The following is a 23,682-nucleotide window of genomic DNA, read 5'->3' as shown; positions in this document are numbered from 1 at the left end:
CAAATAAACAAAAATCAAATGTGCCATGGCCTGGAGTGTTTGGTTATACCTGCTTGACCTAGCAAGTTGCTGCTTTAATTTCTGGAGAAGGCCTAAACTGAGAATTTTCTGGTGTACCTGTTGGTAAGCAGTTCTGATATCTTAGAGGAGAGGTGGGGCAAGAATCTCTGGTTCTTGGGCTCAAATCTTTTTAGTGTGTTGCTTGGTTCCAAGTTCTGCTCATAATTAACATTAGTCTTATTACTTTTCTTAGCTAGTTATACTGTCAGTGAATGATTGTGTTTTTGTTGAGGCAAATAAATCAGGTATACTGCACTGTGGAAATGAAGAATTTGTTCCTACATGCTTCCTCTCTCTCTTAATGGTTTCCCACACAATGGTAATGCTACACTAAAGAGAAAATTCTCATTCTGTGACACAGATGCTGAATTGTAGTTCTAGAGTGGTGTTAATTGAATGTTTGGCACTGATCCCTTGAGTGATAGTGACCTTGGTCATTGGCGTGGGATTTTTAAACTGTCAACAGACACATGCACTATTTCTTTGACACTTGTAAAAAAATTCTTCTCTAGAACGATGCATGATTTTTTGATTATTACTAAGCCCGTCCCTTTTTTGGATTATTACTAGATATCCGCATTCCCCACCCCCCGCCCCTCACACTGTTGGCCTAAAGACTTGGAAAAATAGAAAAAGATCAGTCTGAAATATCCTTCAATCTTAGCAGTCTCTTAGAGTACATTTGAATAAATGCTTCTGTGAAGCCTGCAGTTGTTGTCTAGCTAGACCTTTACTCTTGGTCAAGAACTTTACTCTTGGTCAAGAGCTGTATTAGTCATAGGGTAATTCTACAGTTCTGTGTAGAATTTCAGCTGCTGTTCCTCTGAAGTTTCCTCATAACCAGGATCAGATTAGTCTCTTCCTTCCTTCCCCTGTTTCTTTTATCTGAACCTTTATATATTGCCACTGTTGTGTCACCACGTAGTAAATGCTTGGCACTTCAGTTCCTTATTGTTTTTCACTCCCTTCTCATCTTAGTGAAAGTGATTTGGAGGAAGTGTTGACGTTTTACACACACAAGAATAAGTCAGCGAGTGTCTTCCTGGGAACGAATCCTGGAGCTTCGAAGCACAGCAGCAGCCAGTTGGAGTGCAAGGCCAAGGGAGGTGAGTGTTCTTGCTCCTGGAGAAACACCAGGGTAAACTAGACCAGATTTTGGAAGATCCATGGACATTTTATCACTAAATTGCAACCTGGAGACCCTCTATTCAGATTGGGCCTGTAGCGGGCGGGGGGGGGGGGGAGGTTAAACTGCAGGTGGGGGTGATTGGGTGTTGCAGAGAAAGGGGCCTCTTCTTCTTCTCTGGGCCCCTTCTTCTTCTTCTTCTCCTCTGCAGAACCCCCCCCCCCGGCCCCACCCACTGGCTGGGGCAGGAGGGCTTGGAGGCCTCTCCCTTCCCACTTGCACCTAGATATGTGCAAGAGTGGCATAATGGGGAAGGGGCCGTGGTTCAGTGGCAGAGCCTCTGCTTGGCATGCAGAAGGCCCCAGGTTCAATCTCCGGCATCTCCAGTTAAAGAGCCCAGGCAGGTAGGTGATGTGAAAGACCCCCTGCCTGAGACCCTGGAGAGCTGCTGCCAGTCTGAGTAGACAATACTGAATTGGATGGACCAAGGGGGGGTCTGATTCATTAGAAAGCAGCTTCATGTGTTCATGTGTATTTTGGAGGGGGCTGTGAGCTCAGTGGCGGAGCCTCTGCTCAGCACGCAGGAGGTACCAAGTTCAATCCCCAGCGGCATCTCCAGTTAAAGAGACCGGGCAGGTAGGTGATGGGAAAGACCCTTTCTGCCTGAGACTCTGGAGAGCCATGGGGAGGGGGCTGTGAGCTCAGCGGCAGAGCCTCTGCTGGGCATGCAGGAGGTCCCAGGTTCAATCCTCAGTGGCATCTCCAGCTTAAAGGGCCCAGGCAAATAGTTGATGGGAAAGACCCTTTTCTGCCTGAGACCCTGGAGAGCCGCTGCCGGTCTGAGTAGACAATACTGACTTTGATGGACCAAGGGGGGGTTTCTGATTCATTAGAAAGCAGCTTCATGTGTTCATGTGTATTTTGGAGGGGGCTGTGAGCTCAGTGGTGGAGCCTCTGCTGGGCATGCAGGAGGTCCCAGGTTCAATCCCCAGCGGCATCTCCAGTTAAAAGGCACTAGGCAAGTAGGTGATCTGAAAGACCCTTTTCTGCCTGGGACCCTGGAGAGCCGCTGCTGGTCTGAGTAGACAGTACTGACTTTGATGGATCGAGGGAGGGGGTCTGGTTCAGCATAAGGCAGCTTCCCGAGGAGGGGCCCGTGGCTCAGTGGCTCTTAGGCATAGCAGGAGGCCCCCGGTTCAGTCCCCGCGGGGCGCCTCCGCTCCCACCCGCCCCTGGCCCAGGCGAGCCCGGCGCTGCCCACCCTCTGCCTCCCCCCCCCACTCGCTGCACGGAGGCCGGGCGGGGCGGGCGGAGAGCGAGGCCGGATACCGCCGCCGGGACGATCTGCCGGGCCCTCCCTCCTTCCCTTCCGCTCGCCCAGCCTCCGTGCAGCGGGGATCACCGAGGGGGAAGTGGGAGAGGGAAGAAAGGAAGGCCGGGGGTGGGGGTGGGGTAGGCCTGAGGAGAAGACGCCGCCTTTGCTCAGCTGTTGGGCGGGGCGGGGGCGCTTCAGGACCGGGAAGCTCGCGGGGGGGGGAGTTTAAACCCCCACCGCCCCCCTTCCCGGGAGTCCTCATAGGAAGGAGGCCTGGGCCGGGGGTCGAAGATGGTGGTGCTGGGGCGGCTCCTGCTGCTGCTGGGCTCCTGGGCAGCCGGCGCCGGAGGTAAGCGGACTCACGGCCTGGCTTCCTTCGCCGGGCGGGAAGGAAAGAGGGTCTCCTCAGAAGGGGCTCCCCTCCCCCCCTCCCCGGCTTCCCCTCCCTCACCATCCCCCTCCCCCTGCGGGCGAAGGTGGCGTCTCCCCCTCAGGCCTACCCCACCCCCGGCCTTCCTTTCTTCCCTCGCCCACTTCCCCCTTGGCGATCCCCGCTGCACAGAGGCCGGGCGAGCGGAAGGGAAGGAGGGAGGGCCCGGCAGATCGTCCCGGCGGCGGGATCTGGCCTCGCTCTCCGCCCGCCCCACCCGGCCTCCGTGCAGCGAGTGGGGGGGGGGGAGGCGGAGGCCGGGCAGCGCCGGGCTCGCCTGGGCCAGGGGCGGGTGGGAGCGGAGGCGCCCCGCGGGGACTGAACCGGGGGCCTCCTGCTATGCCCAAGCAGAGGCTCTGCCACTGAGCCACGGGCCCCTCCTCGGGAAGCTGCCTTATGCTGAACCAGACCCCCCCCTCGGTCCATCAAAGTCAGTATTGTCTACTCAGTACTGTTGTCCCGAGGCTCAGGAACGGGAAGCGTGCGGGGGGAGGTTAAACTGCTCTGCGCTGCCTAGGCAGGTAGCGCAGAGCAGTTTAAATACCCCGCCTCCCAGCTGGCCGTCGGGGCGGGGAACGCCAGCTTGCGTTCCGGCGCACCCAGCTGGCTGGCGGGAGGGGCGGGGGTCCGCACATTCGCTCCATAAGACCCACCAACATTTCCCCTCACTTTTGAGGAGGAAAAAAGTGCGTCTTATGAAGCGAAAAATACGGTATGCTGCCCTGAGGGACAGTAGAAAAGTGTATGAAATAGGTAATTGGACAGCAATCCTTCAAGCTTTCCTGAAGCATGGTAGTTATTAGAACTGTTTTTTATTTCCAAACATCATTTTTAAGATCATTCAGGAATGATGGAAGAAGCTGAAAAACAGCAGCCCGAAATACCAGCTGGTAAGGAAAATCCAGCAGAGGAGTTGAGAAGTGAACAACCCAAAGAAGCCAAACCACACAGTGAGTGAGGATCCAAATTTGGAAAGTCTAGATTTCACAATATATGGCACTGGGAACAGTTACTGGGTATTAGGATCTGACAGAACACAGTAAAGGACATTTCCTAGCAGAACCTTCGCTGCCAATTAAGTATTTATAGTAGAACAATCAATCTGCTAGTCTGTTTTTTTGTTTTTTGTTTACTGTAGTCAGGATCTTTGCAGTGTTTCCATTATGTTTTGACCAGTGTAATTCGAAGGGCTGCCTGCTCCTGTGTAAACCTGCCCAATTACCGTTTAAGTCTTCATAAGGGAGGTGTCCATCCAAGACATGCCTTTTTCTGTGGTGTTGTCTCAGTTGCGGAACACCTTCCCACAGGTACTTGGCTGGCACAGAACATCCAACATTTCCCAGGTTTTATGTTGTATTACTTTAAAAGTGATTTTTTAATATGTAATTATTTTATGTTGGTATTTTTGAATGGTTTGGCATCTCTGATTCTCAATATGGCTCCATCTCTGAATACTTAAATCTAGAGCTGTAAACAAACAAGACAGATTGGGGGTTAAAAAAAGCCCCAAATGATAGAAGCAGCACCTGTAGCTTTTGAGAAACGAATGTATTCTGTACCAGCTGTAGCTTTGGAACAGTCTTCAAGGATGGTCCTGTGTAGCATGCATTGCAGTACTCTCCTCTGGATGCTACCAGGGCATGCACCACATTGGCAAAATGTTTCTTGCCCAGGAAGAGCTGCATCTGGCTGAAAGGCACCACTGCCACTCGTCTATCCATTGGAGTCTGGGAACAGCAGCATCCCCAGGCTACAAACCTACTCCTTTGGGGGGGAGTGCAACCCTATTCAGAACAGGAGACATCCCAATTCCTGGGTCAGTCTTCTCCCCAACAATAGCCCCTCTGTTTTATCAGGGTTAAATTTCAGTTTGTCAGCCCTCATCCATCCTAAAACCTCCTCCAAGCACCTGTTCATGGTTTCCACAGCCTCTCTGGGGTCTACTGGAAGTGCCAAGTAGAGCTGAGTGCCATCCTCGTATTGGTGGCAGCCAAGCCCAGTTCTCTGGACAACCTGTTCCATCGGCTTCATGTACATGCTAACAAGCATGGTAGACAAGGTGGAGCCTTTCAGGACCCTGTAGACCAGAGGCACCAGCACCACACCTGCCTTCAAGGTAGGACAGAAACCATTGCACAATATTGCCTCCCAGTCCCAACTCTGAATGGTGGTCCAGAAGGGTACCATGATTGTCAGTATCAGAAGCCACCAGAAGGTCCAGGAGAATTAAAGCAGGTGTGGTATAGTGGTTAGAGACACAGATTCAAATCTCCACCCTGTAGTGGAAGCTTGCTGGGTGATCTTGGGCCACTCTCAGCCTAAACTACCTGATAGGTTGTGCAGATAACAGGCTCTATACTCGTGTATATGGCTGGCTCTATAGTACACTAAACACTGAGGCATACTATATGTAAAAGTTGCATTTGTTGTGTATATGATTTTCACACCAAGGATAATGATTTAAAAGGTACCTATAATAACAAAATAGTGTAATAAAGAGGGTGATATTCAGGTAATGTAATGACGTCTGGTTAAAAGGCAATGGTTGGGCTGCTAGAGCTGTACCTTGGGGTTGCATTCTTTCACTCCCCTCACATGTTCCAGTTCTCTCCCTAGCTTGTGACGAGCTATGGTCTGCCGTGACGTTTGAATTGGAGAAACTCTGTGATGCCCAGTTCAGACATCAGACTATGATTTGTTGTAACCCAAGAGTGCAGAGAGAAATTCAGAGTGCAAGAGGTGCCGAACCATCTAAATCAGGCCTACATCTATAAGTCAGCCAGAAACTTTAAGGAAAAATACAGCTTTTTATAGTATTTTTGGTAAAATAATGAGCTGGGAAATACAGTTTAAATAACTGAAAAAATATGGAACATCCTAATCAATTTGGAATTTTTTTTTTTTTTAACAGGGGTCTCTTTTTTAACAGAAGATGACAAGAACACAACACAACTTGCCCCCTCTGTTGCCGCCTCCGGTGTTCCTGTTGCCATCCTCCCACAATGCTTCAGCTCCCAATTGTCCTCTCATACTGCTGCCTCTGAAAATACCGACGAGGTGGATCCTCACTCAACTCTCTCTCTTTCATCTGGTTCTAGATTGATTCCTTTCCCTTCTTTCCAAAGTGCAGCACCGGAGACCTGGTCTAACTCAGCAAAAAATGCACCCCACCTGTCATCAAACAATGCAGGTTTACCCCGTTGTCGGTCTGGCACCTACACTTCTGTCCCCTTCTCTTCTTTTCAAAGTGCTATGCAGATCTACAGCCAAAGATTGTCTCGGCCGTCCTCAGCAAAAGCAGGTGAGCTGGTGACATATCGGCTGTTTAACTTGCAGAATATTGTAGTTGCTTTGGAGCTGTGTAAAGGCATCTAGCTTGGGGAATTCTTACCTATTTTCCACCAGAGTCTTGCTTAGAAGAAAACGACAGCCAGTCACCTTCAGAAACTAACCTCCATTGAAATCCTAAGTCAACAATATGCATGCGTGAGAATTCTGGCAGCTTCCAGAATTTTTTTTTTTTTTTTTTTTGCATTTTCAACCTAGCTGCTGTTGGCACATGGCACAGCTTGGCAGTGGTCCCTGATAGTCCAGGAAGTGATGATTAAAGTTTACCCGTGTGAAACTGCTTAGGGCCAAGAGTAGGGCAGCAGAAAATAATCTATCAACCTATGAATGGGAAGTTAACAGTTCTTTTTTTAAGAGAGCTTTTTAAAAAAGAAGTGAGTTGTCATTTTTAGTTATATTACCAACTATACACAGCTCTTGGTAGCCCCAGAATTTTCTGTACTGGCAACGTATGTGAAAGGTCACACATCTTCAGGGATTTGCATCTTCAGTGCCTTTCATGTGTCCAGTCAGAAGCCGCTGCTGCATGGCTTCTTTTTCCTTTTTAGTTGTTAGTCTTGCCAGTTTTTTCTGTATTCTCTTTTGCAGTGTTCTTCCCTCAAAAATACGGGTTTAAAAAAACAGAAACAAATCGCAATGCTTTTAGGTATTATTTTTGCTCTGCGTTTCAAGAAACGTCTGTTTCCTAGCCCTTTCCTCTTTCTGGCTAACAGCACAATGCCCTGATCTATGAGGGGAATGACTCTAGAACAGCCAGTGGCCCAGTGATCTCACAACTATAGAAGGAGCATGAGGCTTGCCTCAACAAGATTTACCTGTAGTAGGCTTGCTGACCGTAGGTGTAGACCCCCAATTTGAGCAGTACCATTTAAGTCTGCTCAGGTGGCTCATTGGTGGCCCACAGATGACTGCATGCCTGCCCTGTAATATGTCTAACCCTTCTCTAATTTTCCTGCTTCCTCAGTATCTGACAGCAGATTTTATGATATGAGCTTCGTTTTCACCGTTTTTGATTATTTCTCTTTAAATAGCCCAGCTTCTAAATCCAACCATGTTACACTGTTTTATTTTAAACGTATCAGCAGTAGGGCTGTTGAAATTTTTTTTGGGTAAAATTCGGATTCGGCAAAATTTGGCCCGTTTTTATTCGGGAAATGCCGAAGCCCGAACTCCCCCACTTCGGGTCCGTGCAATTCGGCATGAGATCCGGAGTTCGGGGAAATATTCTGCCGAATAAAGCCATTAAAAACACAATCGCTCCTTTCCGCGGCTCAGGGGGGGCATTTTTGGGGGTAGAGGTCCCAAACTTTCAGCATAGCTTGAGAGGACCCTTCTTGCAAGAACCCCCAAGGTTTGTTAAGATTGGGTCAGGGGGGGCTGAGATATGGGCCCCGAAAGGGGTCCCCCTCCTTAATGAGCATCTCTGACAATGGGGGTTTGCAATTAGCAGAGCTTGTCGCCCACTCCGGAAGCTCCCAGCCCCGACAAACAGCTGAGCTGGGGGGAGCAAGGGCAGGGCAGGTACAAAGAAATTTGCAAACCATGCAAAGCAACACGTTTACAACCGTGCAAACCATGCAAAGCAACACGTTTGCAACCATGCAAAGCAACACGTGACGCCTGGGAGTTTGCAAACCATGGAAAGGGACAGAGGCACGCTAGCTATGCATAAGGAGCAGGAGGGGGTGGAATTTCCCCTTTTGCATCGGACTTGGGACCAGGAAAATGCATTCTTTTAAGTCACAATTTGAAAACCAGTTTTGAGCAAGCATCAAAATAGACCTAACCGATCTTAAGAATGAGGGAAAACCTGAGGACGCACAACTGAAGCCCCCCCCCTCAAACCAGGGAGAGAGAGACTCAAGGGGGCACACACCCCCAGGCAGAATGGGTGAAAGCCCCCTTTGGCTCCCCCCACCCAGAAACTGCTCCCTCCCCACACACACACAGGAGAAAAATTATAGAGAAAAGCCCCAAAATGGGTCTTACTGTGGTTGTCTTCTGTTCCATCTTCTTCGCACCTGCCCTGCCCTTGCTCACCGCAGCTCAGCTGTTTGTCAGGGCTGGGAGCTTTGGGCGTGGGAGGCAAGCTCTGCTAATTGCAACCCTCCATTGTCAGAGATGCACATTAAGGGTGCGAGGGACCCCTTCCCGGCCCCATATTTCAGTCCCCCCGATCCAATCTTTACGAAACTTGGGGGTTCTTGCAAGAAGGGTCCTCTGAAGCTATGCTGAAAGTTTGGGGGCTCTACCCCCAAAAACGCGCCCCCTGCAGCCACGGAATGGCTTGAATGTGCACACGCACCCCCCCCCCCAGGGGGATCGCTCTCTCACAAAAACAGATACTCTCTCTTTCTCTCCCTGGGCCGCGCAGCAGCTGGGCTCATGCACTCAATCACGACTGATTGGCCAGAAGAAGACCCAGCTTGGCCACCGATAGGCCGCAGGAGAATGCTGCTTACTAACTGACTGTTATGCTGCTGCGCCGAACCCTGAATTTGCCGAATTTATTCGCCGAACACCCCGAACTCAGCTCCCCATTTTCCCGCCTTTTTTGAGTTCAGTTCCATCCGAACAAAAAACCGCCGAATCGGGAAATTCGGCTGTTTTTCGGTTCGGGACGAACCGAACTGACAACCCTAATCAGCAGATCTCATTAATGTGGTATCTAAATTTCCAGTTATTTCTTATGCTTTATAAGTAGGAAGCAACACGCCTTATGAAATGTACCTTGGATAGAAAGTAAAAATGATAGCTTTAAAGCTTATTTTGTGCACAGTGGAAGGAGAATAATTATAATGGAGGTGGGGGAGAGTTAGAATTGCCCACTCGCAGTTAATTTTAGCTCCAGCGGTGAAAAAGACAGACAGCCTGTCCTGGGTGTGTGTGCGTGTGTGTGCGTGATTTTTTTCAATCTCAGAAACATAGAGGGAAGGGTTAGACCATCACCCTGCTCCAGTGCCATAGCACCTATGTAAATCCAGATCCCTTGCTGCTTCTTTTAAATAAAGTTAAAGATAATAGGAAATCCAATCACAGATCTCTTATATCTCATTTAGTTGTGGCCAGGTACTACAAAAGACACCATGACTTAGTTTTTTCATGCTTCTTGTATTCAGAAGCATGAGGCGTATTTTGTCTCGACTGGAATTAATCGTTTGCAACTTTGTTGCCATCTTTAGCAGGTACAAGCAGTCATAGCCCGACCAGACAGCGTGGTGGATCTGCCAGGATGACTAAAGATGGAGAAGATGGTTCTTCCCTAAGCAAGCGTTACAGTCACACCATTGTTGCTGCAGAGCTTCAGCGATTGGCAGAGAAGCAGGCAGCCAGGCAGTACTCTCCTTCCAGCCACATCAGCCTCCTTACTCAGCAGGTATGCGAAGTTGCCGTACTCTGCGCTTGGAGTGTTTAGTGATCACATTAGAGTTTAATTGGGTTTAGTGATAGAAGAATTTCACAAGACAGCAGAAACAGGAAATGGTCTATGAGTAAGGGCAATTTGAACAGGGTTAATTCTCTTTATTGGGTTTTGGTCAATGCTTAATGATGGGTGTGAGTCATTCTAAAACGTTCTTATGGTTCCACAGAGGCTGTTATCCAGGATAAGAATTTCAGGAAAATCTTGGTGGGGGAGGGTGATAACCAGAGGAAGATGAATTGCTGTTGGAACCTACTTTTTTCCCTGGTGAAGAGAAAAAGATACCAAAAATAATAGAGCAAACTGTGATTCCAAGCACCCAGATTCATGACCCACACATTTAGCATAATTAGAGCAATTAATAGTAATATTAGTTCACACTGAAGGAACTTGTGAATGGGCCATCCTCCAAGTTTGGATTTTAAAGAAGGGAGGGGCTTCGAGGAGCTTGCTTTCTGTCGCCTGACTCAAGCTGTTGGAGAAGCAGTTGCAGCTATCAATCTGCTGTCTTCAGCAGGTGCGTCTGTCATCTTAAAGCTGCAGCTAATTTGCGGCAGTGGACCCTGGTCTATTCTGCCTAAGCAAAGGCTGCTGCTGGAACACATGTGGAGCTCCCATTTTAAGGAGATGGACGCAGAGTGGCCGAGGAGGAAAAGATGCTGTGTATCAGTAGTAGTGGCAATGGCTTCTCCTGCCTTTCCCTTCTCTCATAGAGCACATCAGTGTTAAGCTGTGCTAACTACTCTGAAGGCTGGTGACAGATAGGTGTAGGATCAAGCACCACATTTGTTAACCACTGTTCGTTATAAGCGCCACACTTAATGTTTCCATGACAAATGGCCATTATAAGCAAAGTTGTGTCCTTCTAAGTGGAGTTCAATGGACTTAGAAGGGTGTAACTCTGCTTATACTGCAAGATGCTTACTTACTATCAATGACAAAACAGCAAAGAGCTTTGCTAGCCCAGCACTTAACCTTTAACACTGTCAGATTCCTGTCACTGCAACAGTGATTGCTTTGTAGAGTTAGAAATGGACTACAGCATAAGCATTTACATGATCAATAAGTGCCACTAATATTCCCTTAACATTGGTATTCAGCAATGAATATGTGGGGTATAAGGGCCCCACAAAAATATGCAGTTATGTATAAAAATGAACGGCTAATCCTGAAAACTAGAACCAACAAAATAAATGAATGGGAAGCCTGATATTACTCTCCAAATTTGCCTGGAATTGTTTAAATTGGATAGTATTGAAGATCACCAAATTGTATCTGATTCTGGAAGTCCTGTTCATGTTACATTCCTAAGCTAACTAGATTTCCCCCCCTCCTCCCACTATCTTTTTACTTCATATATTTTCCCCTTCTTTTGAACAAGGTTGGATTGGTGTGAGTGAGGCTGCAGAAGTGGTTGTGATAGAATAATTTGGTCATTTTGGAAGCTCTATAGTGTTTGATTACTTCTAGCTTTGTCTTGGCATTAAAATTGTGCTTGCCTTGTGGTCCTTTAATTAGCTGAAATAAATTGTTCAAGTTTGACTGAGATTTAATGGGATTGGCTGCAGCTGCATTGCAGCATGTGATGTCACAGTTGCTTGCATCCTGTATTTTCCTGTTACAGTTGTAGGATGAACCTGAGCCTTGCTCTGGTTGAAACACAAGTCTTGTTTTGGCATTCTGCTCCGCTTTTTCCTATTTTTGGGAAGTTGACTTATCACTGAAGACTTATTTGTATTTCCATAGAAAGTGTGGGAAGAAGTAGCCAAGAATATATTTCCATTTGATTCTAGTGCATTGTACAGACATTTTAATAACACACCAGTTTAAGGCAAAATGAATTTGTGTTTTGGTGTTGTTCAGCATTCAGTTCCTGGCATCTAAGGATCTCTGCAGTATATTTGAGACAACCACTGCCTGAAATCCTGGAAAGCCATTTCTAGAAGGATTGAAAGTATTTGGCTAGATAACCCCATGGGTCTGACTCAACAGGAGGAGCTGTCCACGGCTGTATGTCATATAATCATTTGTCTTAGTCCACGTACTCAGCAAGGCTTTGGGGTTTATGTTACTTTGCAAGTAGAGGCCAAGAGTACCTCCCTTCTCCTAAGGGGCATTTCTTTAGCATGGGAAAGGGATCTTAATTTTTAAAAATCCCACTCGGCATATGCAAGCCTAGTTGTTTCTCTTGGATTTTAGACATGCTCAGAAAATGAAAAGCAGGAAGTAGCTGTCAGTAGGCTCAATGCAAGATTCCTCTCTAAGCGAACATTGCGGTATACTGGTCATCCCCATGCAGATGATTATAATATAGGGATTTGCCTTTGTTTAAAAAATCCTTTCCGTGCAGTACACTGTGAGGTGGTACTGGATCTTCCCAAGGTCTCTATCAGTGGTATCTGGATAGGGGCAGGCAGTATTGCTATTTTCTCCTAAGCTGTAGCCCTTTGTGGTTATTGATGGTAGGGAATAGAAGAATGTGTTGAATTAGCCTAACTTGATAAAGAGGAGGGAAAACCACAGATGCAGCACTCTGTCCTTCTCTGTGAACAAATGTGTGGGAATTAAGGGGCTAGCTATCACTAGGAACCGCTCCAGTTCTTCCATCCAAGGAGTTTGATCACAGGGATAACATCGGACCACCCAGGCGGGAATAAACTGTCTCCGCTGAGCCAGGCAGTGCTCAAATCTTGCAGCCAGGTTTCCTGCAAATGTGCTGATATATCCCATGGAGGTTTTTGTGTTTTCATTTGGGTAGAAAGATAGTGATTAGAAAACCTGGGCAGTCCTATTGACCTTCAGTGGAAAATAGTGATTGCAAATACCCCACTAGAGGTTGTTTTTTTTTTTTTTGCAGTAAAAGTCTTCTGCTGAACATCAGTCATTGCAAGTCCTGGCCCTCAGCTGCTTCACAGTATGTGACTGTTACTCAGTCAAGCTAGACTCCTTGTTGACCGTGTTGTCAGAGAAAATTGCATCTGACTACAGGCTGCTTCTTGCATCTGGATTTTGTTTGACCAGCATGAGCTTGTGTGAGCTACAACGATGTCCATAAAACTGAAGAGGCAGGTGAACAATAGTGTTTATGCTAACAGAGTTTAACCTCCTCAATGTATCAAGCCATTTGAAGGACCTCCCAGACATCTCTTTTCTTCCTACATATTTTTTAAAATGGCTTTTTGCTTTCCAGTGCAGCAGAGAATCATAATTTGGAGTAGCCTGCAAGATTGTGTTAATGGGAATAATCTTAACCTTAACAGGATTCTATTGCTTCCTCTGTTTGGTGCAGATTCTTGGGAAGAATCCCATACTAATGAGTGTTCTTCCAGTACTGCTAACTATCATCTTCAGTAAGATGACTAAGCTTAGCAAAATATTTAAAACAGTCCTCTTCTACCTTTTTAGACCAGGCTCCCATTTTTAACCCTAGCGTGCAACACGAGACCCATTTTAAACCTTTAACCATATGTCCCAGCCTTTCTCCTTCTCTCATGCTCTTTCCTATCGGCCTTTTTTGTTCTGTTTACTTAAATAAAAATAGTAGTGGGTGCAGTTCATTTTACCTCATGATATGATCTCTTTTTAGGGCATGACCTGCCAGTTGAAGACTAATGTGTTAATAGAAGAAAGGTGTCCCTAGAGCAGTACCATTTCTGCTGCTTTCCAGCTGCTGAGGCTTTTGTGCTGTTGGAATGGGCCTTGTGATTTGCAGGAGGCTGCCAGCTGAACCAGGCTGAACTTCAATGAACTTTTGTTGTGGGAAGGATTATCCCCTGATCATCAAACATTTGGCATCTCCATGCACTATAGAAATAGCTCCCACTGAGAAGTTTTGAAGCAGAGAGTACTTAATTCAGAGCTTGACTCAGTAACAGCAAGAGGCAAGTTCAGCCATCCGCTGCAGCACAAACTGCCTCCCCCCCCTTTGTTAAATGAATGCATACGCTGGAGACAGTACAAACGAATCTGCAAGTTTGTCAGGTTTCCCAGGAATGTCTCTGGCAGGTCTTTGTCTGGAACATTTTCTGGAGACTAGAACACTTTAATGCTTTTTTTTTTTCATGCATGTGCATATCCTGTAAGCTGGTAAGCTCAGCAAGCAGGGAGGAATGTCATGGGCCTTTAGCCAGATCAACTTTGGTACACGCACAGATTTCACACCTCTCAAACCTATTAGTCTTTGATTTCTGTTTTCTTCTGGGTGTTATTTGCAAATGCAAATACATGCATGAAATGAACTTGCCTTAGGGTAGATTTGTACTGTATGGGTGTGGTTGAAAATAGACCTCAATTATAAGCAGAATGGCATTTTAAGTCATGACCCACCCCCAGCCTCTTATAGAAACCAAATACTGCAAGTGAATATCACCAGTGTGTTAAACCTACCCCCCCACACACGCACACCATGATTGGTCATAGGCATGCTTTTGGTGTAGTTGAAGGGCATGTCATCTTATCTGGGGCATACAGATGAGGCCATGAGAAGAACTCACTGTAGCAGCTTCTGCACAGAGTGCCAAGATTTCACTTTAAAAACCTTTTCCCCATATCACTCCACAATGAAAAGGGCTAGAGATGTAACCTTCAAAAAAACCCACAGGGAACTAGTAGATTATGACAGTTCATTTTTATAATGCTGTAGCGCCCCCAGTTCTTAAAAACTCTCTGATATGTATGTGGGGTGGTAGCAACTGTGGGGTGTAAAGCAATGAAAATGGTGCTGCAGTGAGAAGGACCTGCAAAAATGAACACCTTCCCATCCACACAGCATCTGAAAGTGCTTTGGTTGCAGCCTTTCCAAAATGATAATACCAAAACATGTTCTGGAAAGATTGTAGCAACATGGTGAAAACACAGAAACAGGATGAAACCATGTAAATGCCCCTGGATACAGTGCTGCTGTAAGGAACCCAAGAAGTGAGTGAAAGGAAATAAGTGGGCCTGATGCTGTTCTCTTGTGCCAGTAATTATAGGTGCTGCTTGAAAAGTACTATAGTGATGGGCTCTATGTACACTGCCTGTAAGAGTTTAGAGGTATCAGTATATCTAATTCTCAATGTGGCACCGTATTTGGATACTTAAATCTGAAGGCTGAGGCCATGGACAGATAGGACCAATTCTACAAACCTAGGAAAAGCCCCAGGTGTGCAGAAAAATGTGAAATCTTAAAAGAAAATTGGGAGTTTAACCCCCCTCCATGATAAAAGCAGTGCTTGTAGTTTCAAGAAACAAATGCTCTCAGTAGCTGTTGCTAGACAACTATAACAGTATCACCAGCCTTCAAGCCATGGTTTCTGTCAGTAAAAAGCAGGGGAAAGGGTTGGGGCCCTTTCCAGGGCTGTTTTGGCCTTTGAGGGATGAATAACTGGGACTAGGCCTGGCAGCAGCCCCAAGTGACTTGTATGACATGCCCAAGCCTGGCTGCTTGCTACCATTCAACATCAGCCACCCCATGAAAATCAATATGGTATAGTGGTTAGAGTTGCAGACTAGGATCTGGGAGACCCAGCTTTGAATCCTGCTGTGCTGTAGAAACTCACTGGTGACCAGTGAGTTGCATGCTATCAGCCTAACTTACCTCACCTGGTTGATGTGAGGGTAAAATGGAGGAGAGAATTATTTGCTTTGTGTCCCCATTGGAGAGAAAGGTAAGGTATAAATGAAAATGTGGGGGGGCGGTGATAAAAGGTAGGCTGATTAGCAGGTAGGAAGGAGAAAATTAAATACAGAATAAGTCTCTCTTGAGTAAGTCATCTTACATATGCATCTGACATAATATGATCTAATGTTCCTGTGCCAACAAATTCTATTTCTTCCAGCAACTCATTGTATTGCTTCCATGTTTAGTTTATATCCTATTTCTTTAAACTCTTAGTTTTAAGCATGCTAGCCCAATATCATATCTTGGAAGCTAAGCAGGGTCAGCTCTGGTCAGTATTTGGATGGGAGACCACCAAGGAATGCCAGGGTCATGACACAGAAGCAGGCAATGGCAAACCATCTCCCAACATCTCTTGCCTTGAAAACCCTATTGGGTTGCCATAAGTTGGCTGCAACTTGACGGGGGGAAATGTTGATGCATGTGAGCAGATATATTGGTGACAGCTTGAAAGTTTATCAGTGTAAGACTGTGGCTATCAGGTAATTCAAAACAGAGCTGCTGTGTAGAGGTGTAATGTGCTACAGGAGTGCCCAAGGAATCTACCAATCTGGCAAGCTAATTATAGCAGCTGAAACAAATCAGTGCAGGGAGGAGTAACTATCAAAATGAACCAAGCCGGTGGGCTGGTTCGAATGAGCCTTCTGTGCTCCGTGTGCACGCTTGCTTTTGAATCTGTTGCCTGTATTTAATCCTGCTGTAATTTAAACACCTGTCTACCTGGAATGTGTGAAATGTCCTTACCCGCCACATTCAACTGTTTACACACCTGCCTCACTTGGAAAGACAGCTTTAAAATAAACAGCAATTTGGTATTGAGGGGGAAATGCGCCAAGGTGGGGGGTGTGAAGAGCTGAAAAGATGAGATGGAACAGTGAAACAGCTGGCTTTAAATGCACATTGGTTCTGGGTGGAAAGACCTGCATTAATGTTGAGATGTTTCTGACTGGAAGTGAAGCTGTTCCAAGGAAACCCAGATTCTTCATTCAGACTAAATTTTGCAAACTGAACAAAGTTACATATAATTTGTATTACGCATCATGTGGCCCTCCATTCCCACCCCACCCCCAAAACAGCTTGGAATTTTTTGGCGGGCAGATGGGACAAGGTGGTGTGTAGATCCCTGAAGTCCCACTTCGTCATCTCCCTGACCTCGTGCTTAGGCTTGGTCTTTTCCTAGGGCTCACCACACAGATATTTAACTTTATGCCTGTGAAGCAAATAAACTGTAAGCTGATCTCCCTCCCCTACCTTTTCCCGCTTTACTCCCCTTCCCCTGTGTTGTCTTTTTGTGGGAGGGGGAAGGGATTGCAGACACGAGGGCAAGCCTGCCTCTTTACTGATGGAAGCCACTTTAATAGACAGTTATTGGAAAAAAAACTGAATATAAAGGCATCAAATAAATAGGTCAGGCTGAGATAGTGTCTTACCCACTGTTATCCAGGGAAATAGACTTTTCCCATTTTGATTGAAAATTTTCGTTTCCCACATCCAGTCGGGCATTTTTGTCACAATAGCTCACTGGGTGTTCCTTCAGACTGGCAACTTTTATAGTTGTATTGCTGGTTCAGCAGTTGCACAATAGAGGGCAGAAGGCTTGTTTCATCAGAAGAAGAAATATGGAATAAAAGGAGGGCTTAACATTTGCTCTCCCAGGAAGGCAAAAGTTTTGATATTACATTAACATAATCCTTGGAGCGCTTGCCGTGGGTGTTCTTCGAACATTACTTCAGAACACACTATTTCTGCTTGCTGTTGTTGAGTCTCACCAACTGAGGGAACATCCTGTTAATTCTACTGCTGTTACTACTGAACGTGCCTTTGTTATGGCAATTTCGTGGCTGCTCTGCTCTTACAAAACATCTTTCCCCTGGAGATTTGTCCGAGCTGGAGCATCACAGAGGTGCTGCCAGATGTGATACTGGCCTGGGGTGGCTATCTTACTGTGTTGGTGTTTGTAAGCCATATCTTTTGTTTTTATTGTTTATGTTCTGGCTTTAAATGTGTTGCAACCAATCCTGAACTCTTGGGACAGGGTGGAGTTGGATAACAATCCATGTAAACACAGTTCTGCTCATAGAGTTCTTATGTCATTCATTTTACCACTGCAGTGACAGAAGGAAAGGGCTAATCTCCAAAGAGCATTGCAGTCATGTTATAAATATTTTAATGTTATTGTTACTACTCTTTTATCCTGTCTTTCCTTCAAGGAGTTTAGGACATTATATATGCCCCTCCCTCACAACAGCCCCACGGAGAAGGCTAGGGGGAGAGAGAGTGTGACTAACCCACAGTGACCCTGTAGGTTTTTGCAGCTTAGACTAGTTAAATACACTTTTTGCTGCAGCATCCTATGCCATACTGCCTCTCTAAATATACGCAGAATCTGTTAGATATGGAAAGTACCTTGATTCAGATATATTCCAGACCACCTTGTTGCTGTTTCTTTGAGCCTTTAAAATAAAGTGTTTGCCCTCTTCTTCTTCTGTTTAAATTTTCAGTTAACAAACTTAAATCTGATGAATGGAGCTATAAGCAGAGCAAATGCAACCTCTCCTCCCAGTTATCGGCCACCATTCAACCCAGGAGGTTCATTTTGGGCCTTTCAAACAGACACACATGCAGCTGACTACAGACCTGTATCTTTGGCTCTCAGGTAAGTTAAACTGACTGCTTGTGGCTTTAGACTGACAGGGCTAATAAGGCACTTAGTAGCATCTAAGAACATCCATAATTCACAGGACCATTGCAGAATGACAGAGAGGTGGAGGTGGTGATAGGAGAGGCACTCTTTTCCATCCACTGTGAAACCTAAAGAGATTTTTGGTGTTTATTCAGTGCAGATACTGGCCCAGTTCAGATGAAGTGGAAGAAAAAAGAGGGGAATAAGACAGTTCAGATGTAGCACAAAGCTGTGGCTTATTTTAACTATGGGTTATTTGTGAAACCAAGGTTTGGCTCTCAGTTACTTAAACCTGACTTGCCTTGACAGATCCTAACTTTAGAGCTTAATTTTTCTTGCATGCCTAGCATATAAAGACCTGGCAGCTATCCTGGACTGCATGGTGGCACCTATCAGAAACTCCAGTTTTCACGCTAGTGACAGCAAGATAGGTGTAGGGATGGCCTGGTTCCCAGGCATTTCTGGCGGTGGCATAGTTCAAGGAGGTGAGGCGGACATCTTACAGACCTGTGCAACCTCAGCTGCCCGGTGGTGGTGCCCCATGTGAAGGAGGAAATGTATGCTTCCCATACCTGTGCCTCTGCCCGCCCCTCCAGCAGTGACATGACTGACTAGGCAGGAGATGGGAACATTCTTCCAATGCCTGCCCTGCCACAGGCTGAAAGAGCCAGCTGTGTTTCCCATCAGCCGTGAGACAGCTCTGAGAGAGTTACCCACCTCCCATACCTGCCCCTTCACCTTCCTGCTTGTGGTTCCTTTGGTTGCTTTATAAGGATGGAGCATGCTAGCATTCTTGCACCCCCCATCAGCAAGTGTATGAAGGAAATAAGTCTGGGCTAAGCTGCAGGATAATTGTAACACAGTAAGCCACTGACTTCTGATCCCTATTCTGTTTAAGTTAACTAATTTATGTATTTTGAAGACTGTTGTTGAGTACTCTTCAGTCTTCTGTGGCTTAAGCAGCCTGCGTGTCCTCAGTTTTATCTCATTTAGTATATCATATTCTTTAGCCTTCTAGTGATACTTTATGCTTCATCAATTCTTTACAACTGTGTAACTTTTTGTAATTGTCAGAGCTAGAATCTAATGTAATGTTTCAGGAAAGATGATGTTGAGTGCATAGGGGGAGAATATACTGTGCTTTTTACCACTTTCCTTGGCATTAATAAGGTCTTCGCTGGCATAGCTTATATTCCAATTTGATTGCCTCATTCCGTATCAGTACAAAGTAGTGTGGTGTGTGCGTTCTTTGCAATAACACACTATTGCTGACTCCCCTATTCAACTTGTACTTTTTACCCTTAGATATGTTTTTGCACACTGCCGTTTATTCAACATCTAAGCGAGGTGATTAAGCTTTTAGTTGTTACCCACCCTATATGTATGAAGTTTGTGTAACCAATTTTTTTAAAATTAAGGAAACTGCTACAATCTTTGTATCCCTGCTGCCCTTGCAATTCAACAGATTGATGATTATCACTTGCCTTCTTCCCCCTTCCTATTTATTAACTTGATTAGGTGGGAGGGATTGCAGTTTTGTCCTTTGCCTGTATTTTTTATCAGCACGAGACAATGTGCTTGAGCATGTGTTGGGGGTGTGGATTGTGTGCAGCGGACTACTGCGTGGAGAATGGAGGAGCTACAGAGCAGTCCTTCCTGACTAGTTCTTAGCCTTTGCTGAGGGATTTGAGTTATTGGAATTGCAGCTTCTCGCTCTTGGAGCCTTACCATGGGAATTACTATGTAAACAATACGGAGTGAATCTCCAACAGGTGTAGAACTTCTGCTGCTCCCAGAGGGTGTGTGGAAGGGTGTGCCGTGGCCCAGCTGCTTCAGCCTCCTCCACATTCCCTGTGCCAGTGGAAACAGTGTCTCTGGTCTTGGCTGTTCAAAGATGCTTAGTTCAATATAGCTCTATTCTATTACCTTGCAAATATCTGTATGCACTATGTTGCTTTGTTTGTAGCACTTACAGACACCATCCATATTTTTAATAAATATTTTTATAAATTTTCCAAACAGAAAGCCACCACCCAAACAAACAACAGTAACAGCAAACCTTTTTACAAACAGACAAGCATAGAAACAATATAACAAAAAACCCCCCCAAAATACTTGAAGTTGAATCAGATTATTGACAGAGGGCTTAGTATTTAAGACGTTTTCCAGATTATTTTACAATTACAGGTAAGAGAGAAATTCATTAATGGCATTGGGGATTTAAAAAAACTTGATTCTTTATATATATTTTAGACTTAACTCCTTTTCCATAATCTGAGGAAGAGCTTAGATAGATGGTGAATACCTTTCTATCTAAGCTCTTCCTCATATATTTTGTTCTATTTTATCCCAATATCATCTTGCTATATTGTTTTCAATCGGTTTGACATACTTGTATCTATTTCTATTAAATGAGAATAAATTTTGGAAATTAATCAATTTGTGCTATTCATGTGTTTCATCCATATTTGTGAAATTCTCTGCATAAATGTAGCATCTTGACCACCATTGGCCCAGTGCCCATTGCTTCTGTCTTTGTTTTAACTTAATGGCTTGGAAGCATGTTTGTGGCTTGTTGTTAGTTCTGAGAAGGGCGATAGAGCCTCTGTGATGATTTTCTGTCTCAATCGGTCCCTTGTAGCTTGCTGCTGAATTTGCTACAGTTGCTATGGCAGTGTTGTGTAGCGCATAATATTCCTTGCAGAACTATCTTGCTGCTGTTCTGAATATTTCCTGAGTTGTTGCATGACAGAGTTTTGTTTTATAGAAATAATTGCATGGCTTCCTAAGATGAGCTGACCTAGTTCCATCTACTGTTTAACACTATGACTCTAGTATCACTTTGTTTAGCTTCTCTTACAACTTGGATAACTCTTTTTGACTTAGTTCACACATAGAAGTAATGTGTTTGGGAAATTTATAGGGTTTGATTCCCAGACCTGTGGTGGCTAGTCTTGAAGTATCTCGCAAACATTCAGCAGCTATTCAGGTGTGCTATTAAACAGTTAATTAAACAGTACTACTGCTGTGGTCTTATTTTGTATAGAACATAATTGTTATGCCGTGACCTAGGTAGCCCAATCTCATCACATCTCGGAAGCTAAGCGGGGTTGGCCCTGGTTAGTATTTTGATGGGGGACCACCAAGCAATACCAGGGTTGCTATGCAGAGGCAGGCAATGGCAAACCACCTATGAACATCTCTTGCCTTGAAAACCCTATGGGGTTGCTATAAGTTGGATGCAACTTGACTGCCCCCCCCAAAAAAAAAGAATTGTCAGATTGTAAAATGGCTGGCCTCATGCCAATTATTAAAGGCCACCCACAGATGTAGAAGGCTCATTACATACTCTGGACACCCCAGGTATGCACAAAAATATGACTTTGGAAATATGCCAAAAGAAAAAGGGCCCTCCCCCCACACCCCTGGAGCTAAGTATGCTCCAGGAGCATATTTGTTTATTTCAAACATTTCTTTGCCACCTTTCCACCCAATTCAGAGTCTCCAAGGTGGCAATCATTAAACATTTCAGACATTAAGAAGCATATAAAATACAAGATGTGTTGAAGGCATTGAGCATTGGTTAAAGGGAAATGGTGTGAGGTGAAATTGTCATGCTTGTATCCTTGAGAGCTTGTTCCAGGAGGGAGAAACACGAGTAATGGGGGAGTGATCTACATTGTCCCCCCCAATAATTCTCAGGCTTTGGGCATCATTTCATTGAACTTATTGAGTACTTCTCCCTGAGCAGGTTCTTTAAGGTGTTCAGGGTGGCAATGGCCATTCTCGGACTGTGTGAGGCTACCCCTAAATCAGGTGGCCTCCCCCCCCAAGTGTCTCTGCAGAACCACTCATTGTCCTAAGTCCGTGTTGGCGAACCTATGGCACACGTGCCATTTCCGGCACGCGTCGCCCTCTCTGCTGGCACGTACGGCTCAGCTGGGCGGCGGGGCCCCTGCCCTCCCAGCCGCCAGCTTTGAACTGCTCTGCGCTGCCTGCAGGCAGCGCGGAGCAGTTCAAAGGCCCCGCCCCCTTCCCTGGACTCTCCGCCGCCCAGCCTTTCCCCTCTCCCCCCCTCCCCGGCCGAAAACCCCTTTGCAGAGCGCAGAGGCGGCTGCCGCCCTCCAGCCCCCTTCTCCCTCTCCCTCCCCCGGCCAAAAAACCGTTTGCGGGCGCACGAGGCAGCTGTCACCCTCCAGCCCCCTTCTCCCTTTCCCTCCCCTCCTCCCCAGCCAAAAACCGCTTTGCAGAGCGCAGAGGCGGCTGCCGCCCTCCAGCCCCCTTCTCCCTCTCCCCCTCCCTGGCCAAAAACCCCTTTGCAGGGCACACGAGGTGGCTGCCGTCTTCCAGCCTCCCTCTCCCTCCCCCAGCCAAAAACCCTTTTGCAGGGCGCACGAGGCGGCGGCTGTCTTCCAGCCCCCTTCTCTCCCTCTCCCCCTCCCTGGCCAAAAACCCCTTTGCAGGGCGCATGAGGCGGCTGCCGCCTCGCGAGCCGGCCCTCCAGCACCCTTCCTTTTCTCCCTCGGTGCATTCCATGGGCAAAAACCCTGTTCCTGGGTCGCAAGGCAGCTGCCCTGCAGCCCCCTTTCCCCTCTCCCTTCAAAACCCCTTTCCTGGGCACGCAAGGTGGCAGCGCGCCGGCCCAGAAGCCTCATTCTCCCCCCCCCCCGCCAGAAGCCCCTTTCCTCAGCATGCGAGGCTGCAGCTGCCTCTCATGCTGGCCCAGAAGCCCCCTTCCCCACCAAAACCCCCTTTCCTTGGCGCACGAGGTGGCTGCCGCCCTACTCACCAGCCCAGAAGCCCCCTTCCTTCCCTGGCCAGAAAGCTCTTCCTTCCTTTCTTCCTTTCCTTTTCCTCCCTCCGTCCCTCCCTGAAAACTTTCCTGATTCCAGCAAATGCCTGCTAGGTCTCTCCAGGACTTCCTCAAGAATGGAGAATACAGCCCTCCCACAACTGGTAGACTGCCTCTGAATGTGAAGGTACCACTATGGATGTCTGGTTCCCATCTGTATTAGGTCTAATGCAGTTTTTGTTCTAATGCAGTTTTTGCAGGCAGCGTGGAGCAGTTCAAAGGCCCTGCCCCCTTCCCTGGACTCCCCGCTGCCCAGCAGGGAGTCCAGGGAAGTTGTTTTTTCTAAGCTAAAACCTCAGTATTCAGGTTAAATTGCCGTGTTGGCACTTTGCAATAAATAAGTGGGTTTGGGGTTGCAGTTTGGGCACTCGGTCTCTAAAAGGTTCGCCATCACTGTCCTAAGTGCTAAACATTGTTAATGAATTGTTTGAAAAATTATTCTGAGATGTCAGGACTTCAGAAGAAAGGGTTGTGTTTCAAATAGGCCCCTAGAATTGTTAAGATACATGATCTCCTTGAATCTGCCAACAGATCACTCTCCTCAGATCCTCTCTGTCTGGTCTCTGTTACTTCAGTAAGTCAGCAGTGTTTCTAAAAAGAATAATGTGAAAGAGTAGATTATATCAAACTTACTCTAAGGCATATGTCAGTAGTGTCCTCAAACTGCCAATCCCTAGCATATCTTTCACAGAATGTTTTGTATTGGGCTGCTGTTCCTGTTGGTTAATTAACCTGACATAAGCATGAATCCAACGCAGACACCAAAAATGAGATTCAGGCCTTGGAAA

At 46.3% G+C, this 23,682-nt stretch overlaps 1 protein-coding gene across 1 annotated transcript in view; it reads left to right on the top strand.

Annotated features, from left to right (window-relative positions):
- The window catches only part of TTLL5 (tubulin tyrosine ligase like 5), a 153,498-nt gene that overhangs the window by 60,295 nt on the left and 69,521 nt on the right, over positions 1 to 23,682 (top strand). The window contains exons 26-30 of the mRNA XM_056850734.1: positions 1,039 to 1,166; positions 3,768 to 3,881; positions 5,861 to 6,232; positions 9,462 to 9,655; positions 17,861 to 18,015. Of these exons, the coding sequence (XP_056706712.1) occupies positions 1,039 to 1,166; positions 3,768 to 3,881; positions 5,861 to 6,232; positions 9,462 to 9,655; positions 17,861 to 18,015 (963 nt within the window). The remainder of the gene's footprint in view (positions 1 to 1,038; positions 1,167 to 3,767; positions 3,882 to 5,860; positions 6,233 to 9,461; positions 9,656 to 17,860; positions 18,016 to 23,682) is intronic.

This window comes from Euleptes europaea, chromosome 6 (genome assembly GCF_029931775.1).
Source record: "Euleptes europaea isolate rEulEur1 chromosome 6, rEulEur1.hap1, whole genome shotgun sequence".
Classification (NCBI taxonomy): domain Eukaryota; kingdom Metazoa; phylum Chordata; class Lepidosauria; order Squamata; family Sphaerodactylidae; genus Euleptes; species Euleptes europaea.
This window is presented reverse-complemented; position numbering and strand designations above follow the sequence as displayed.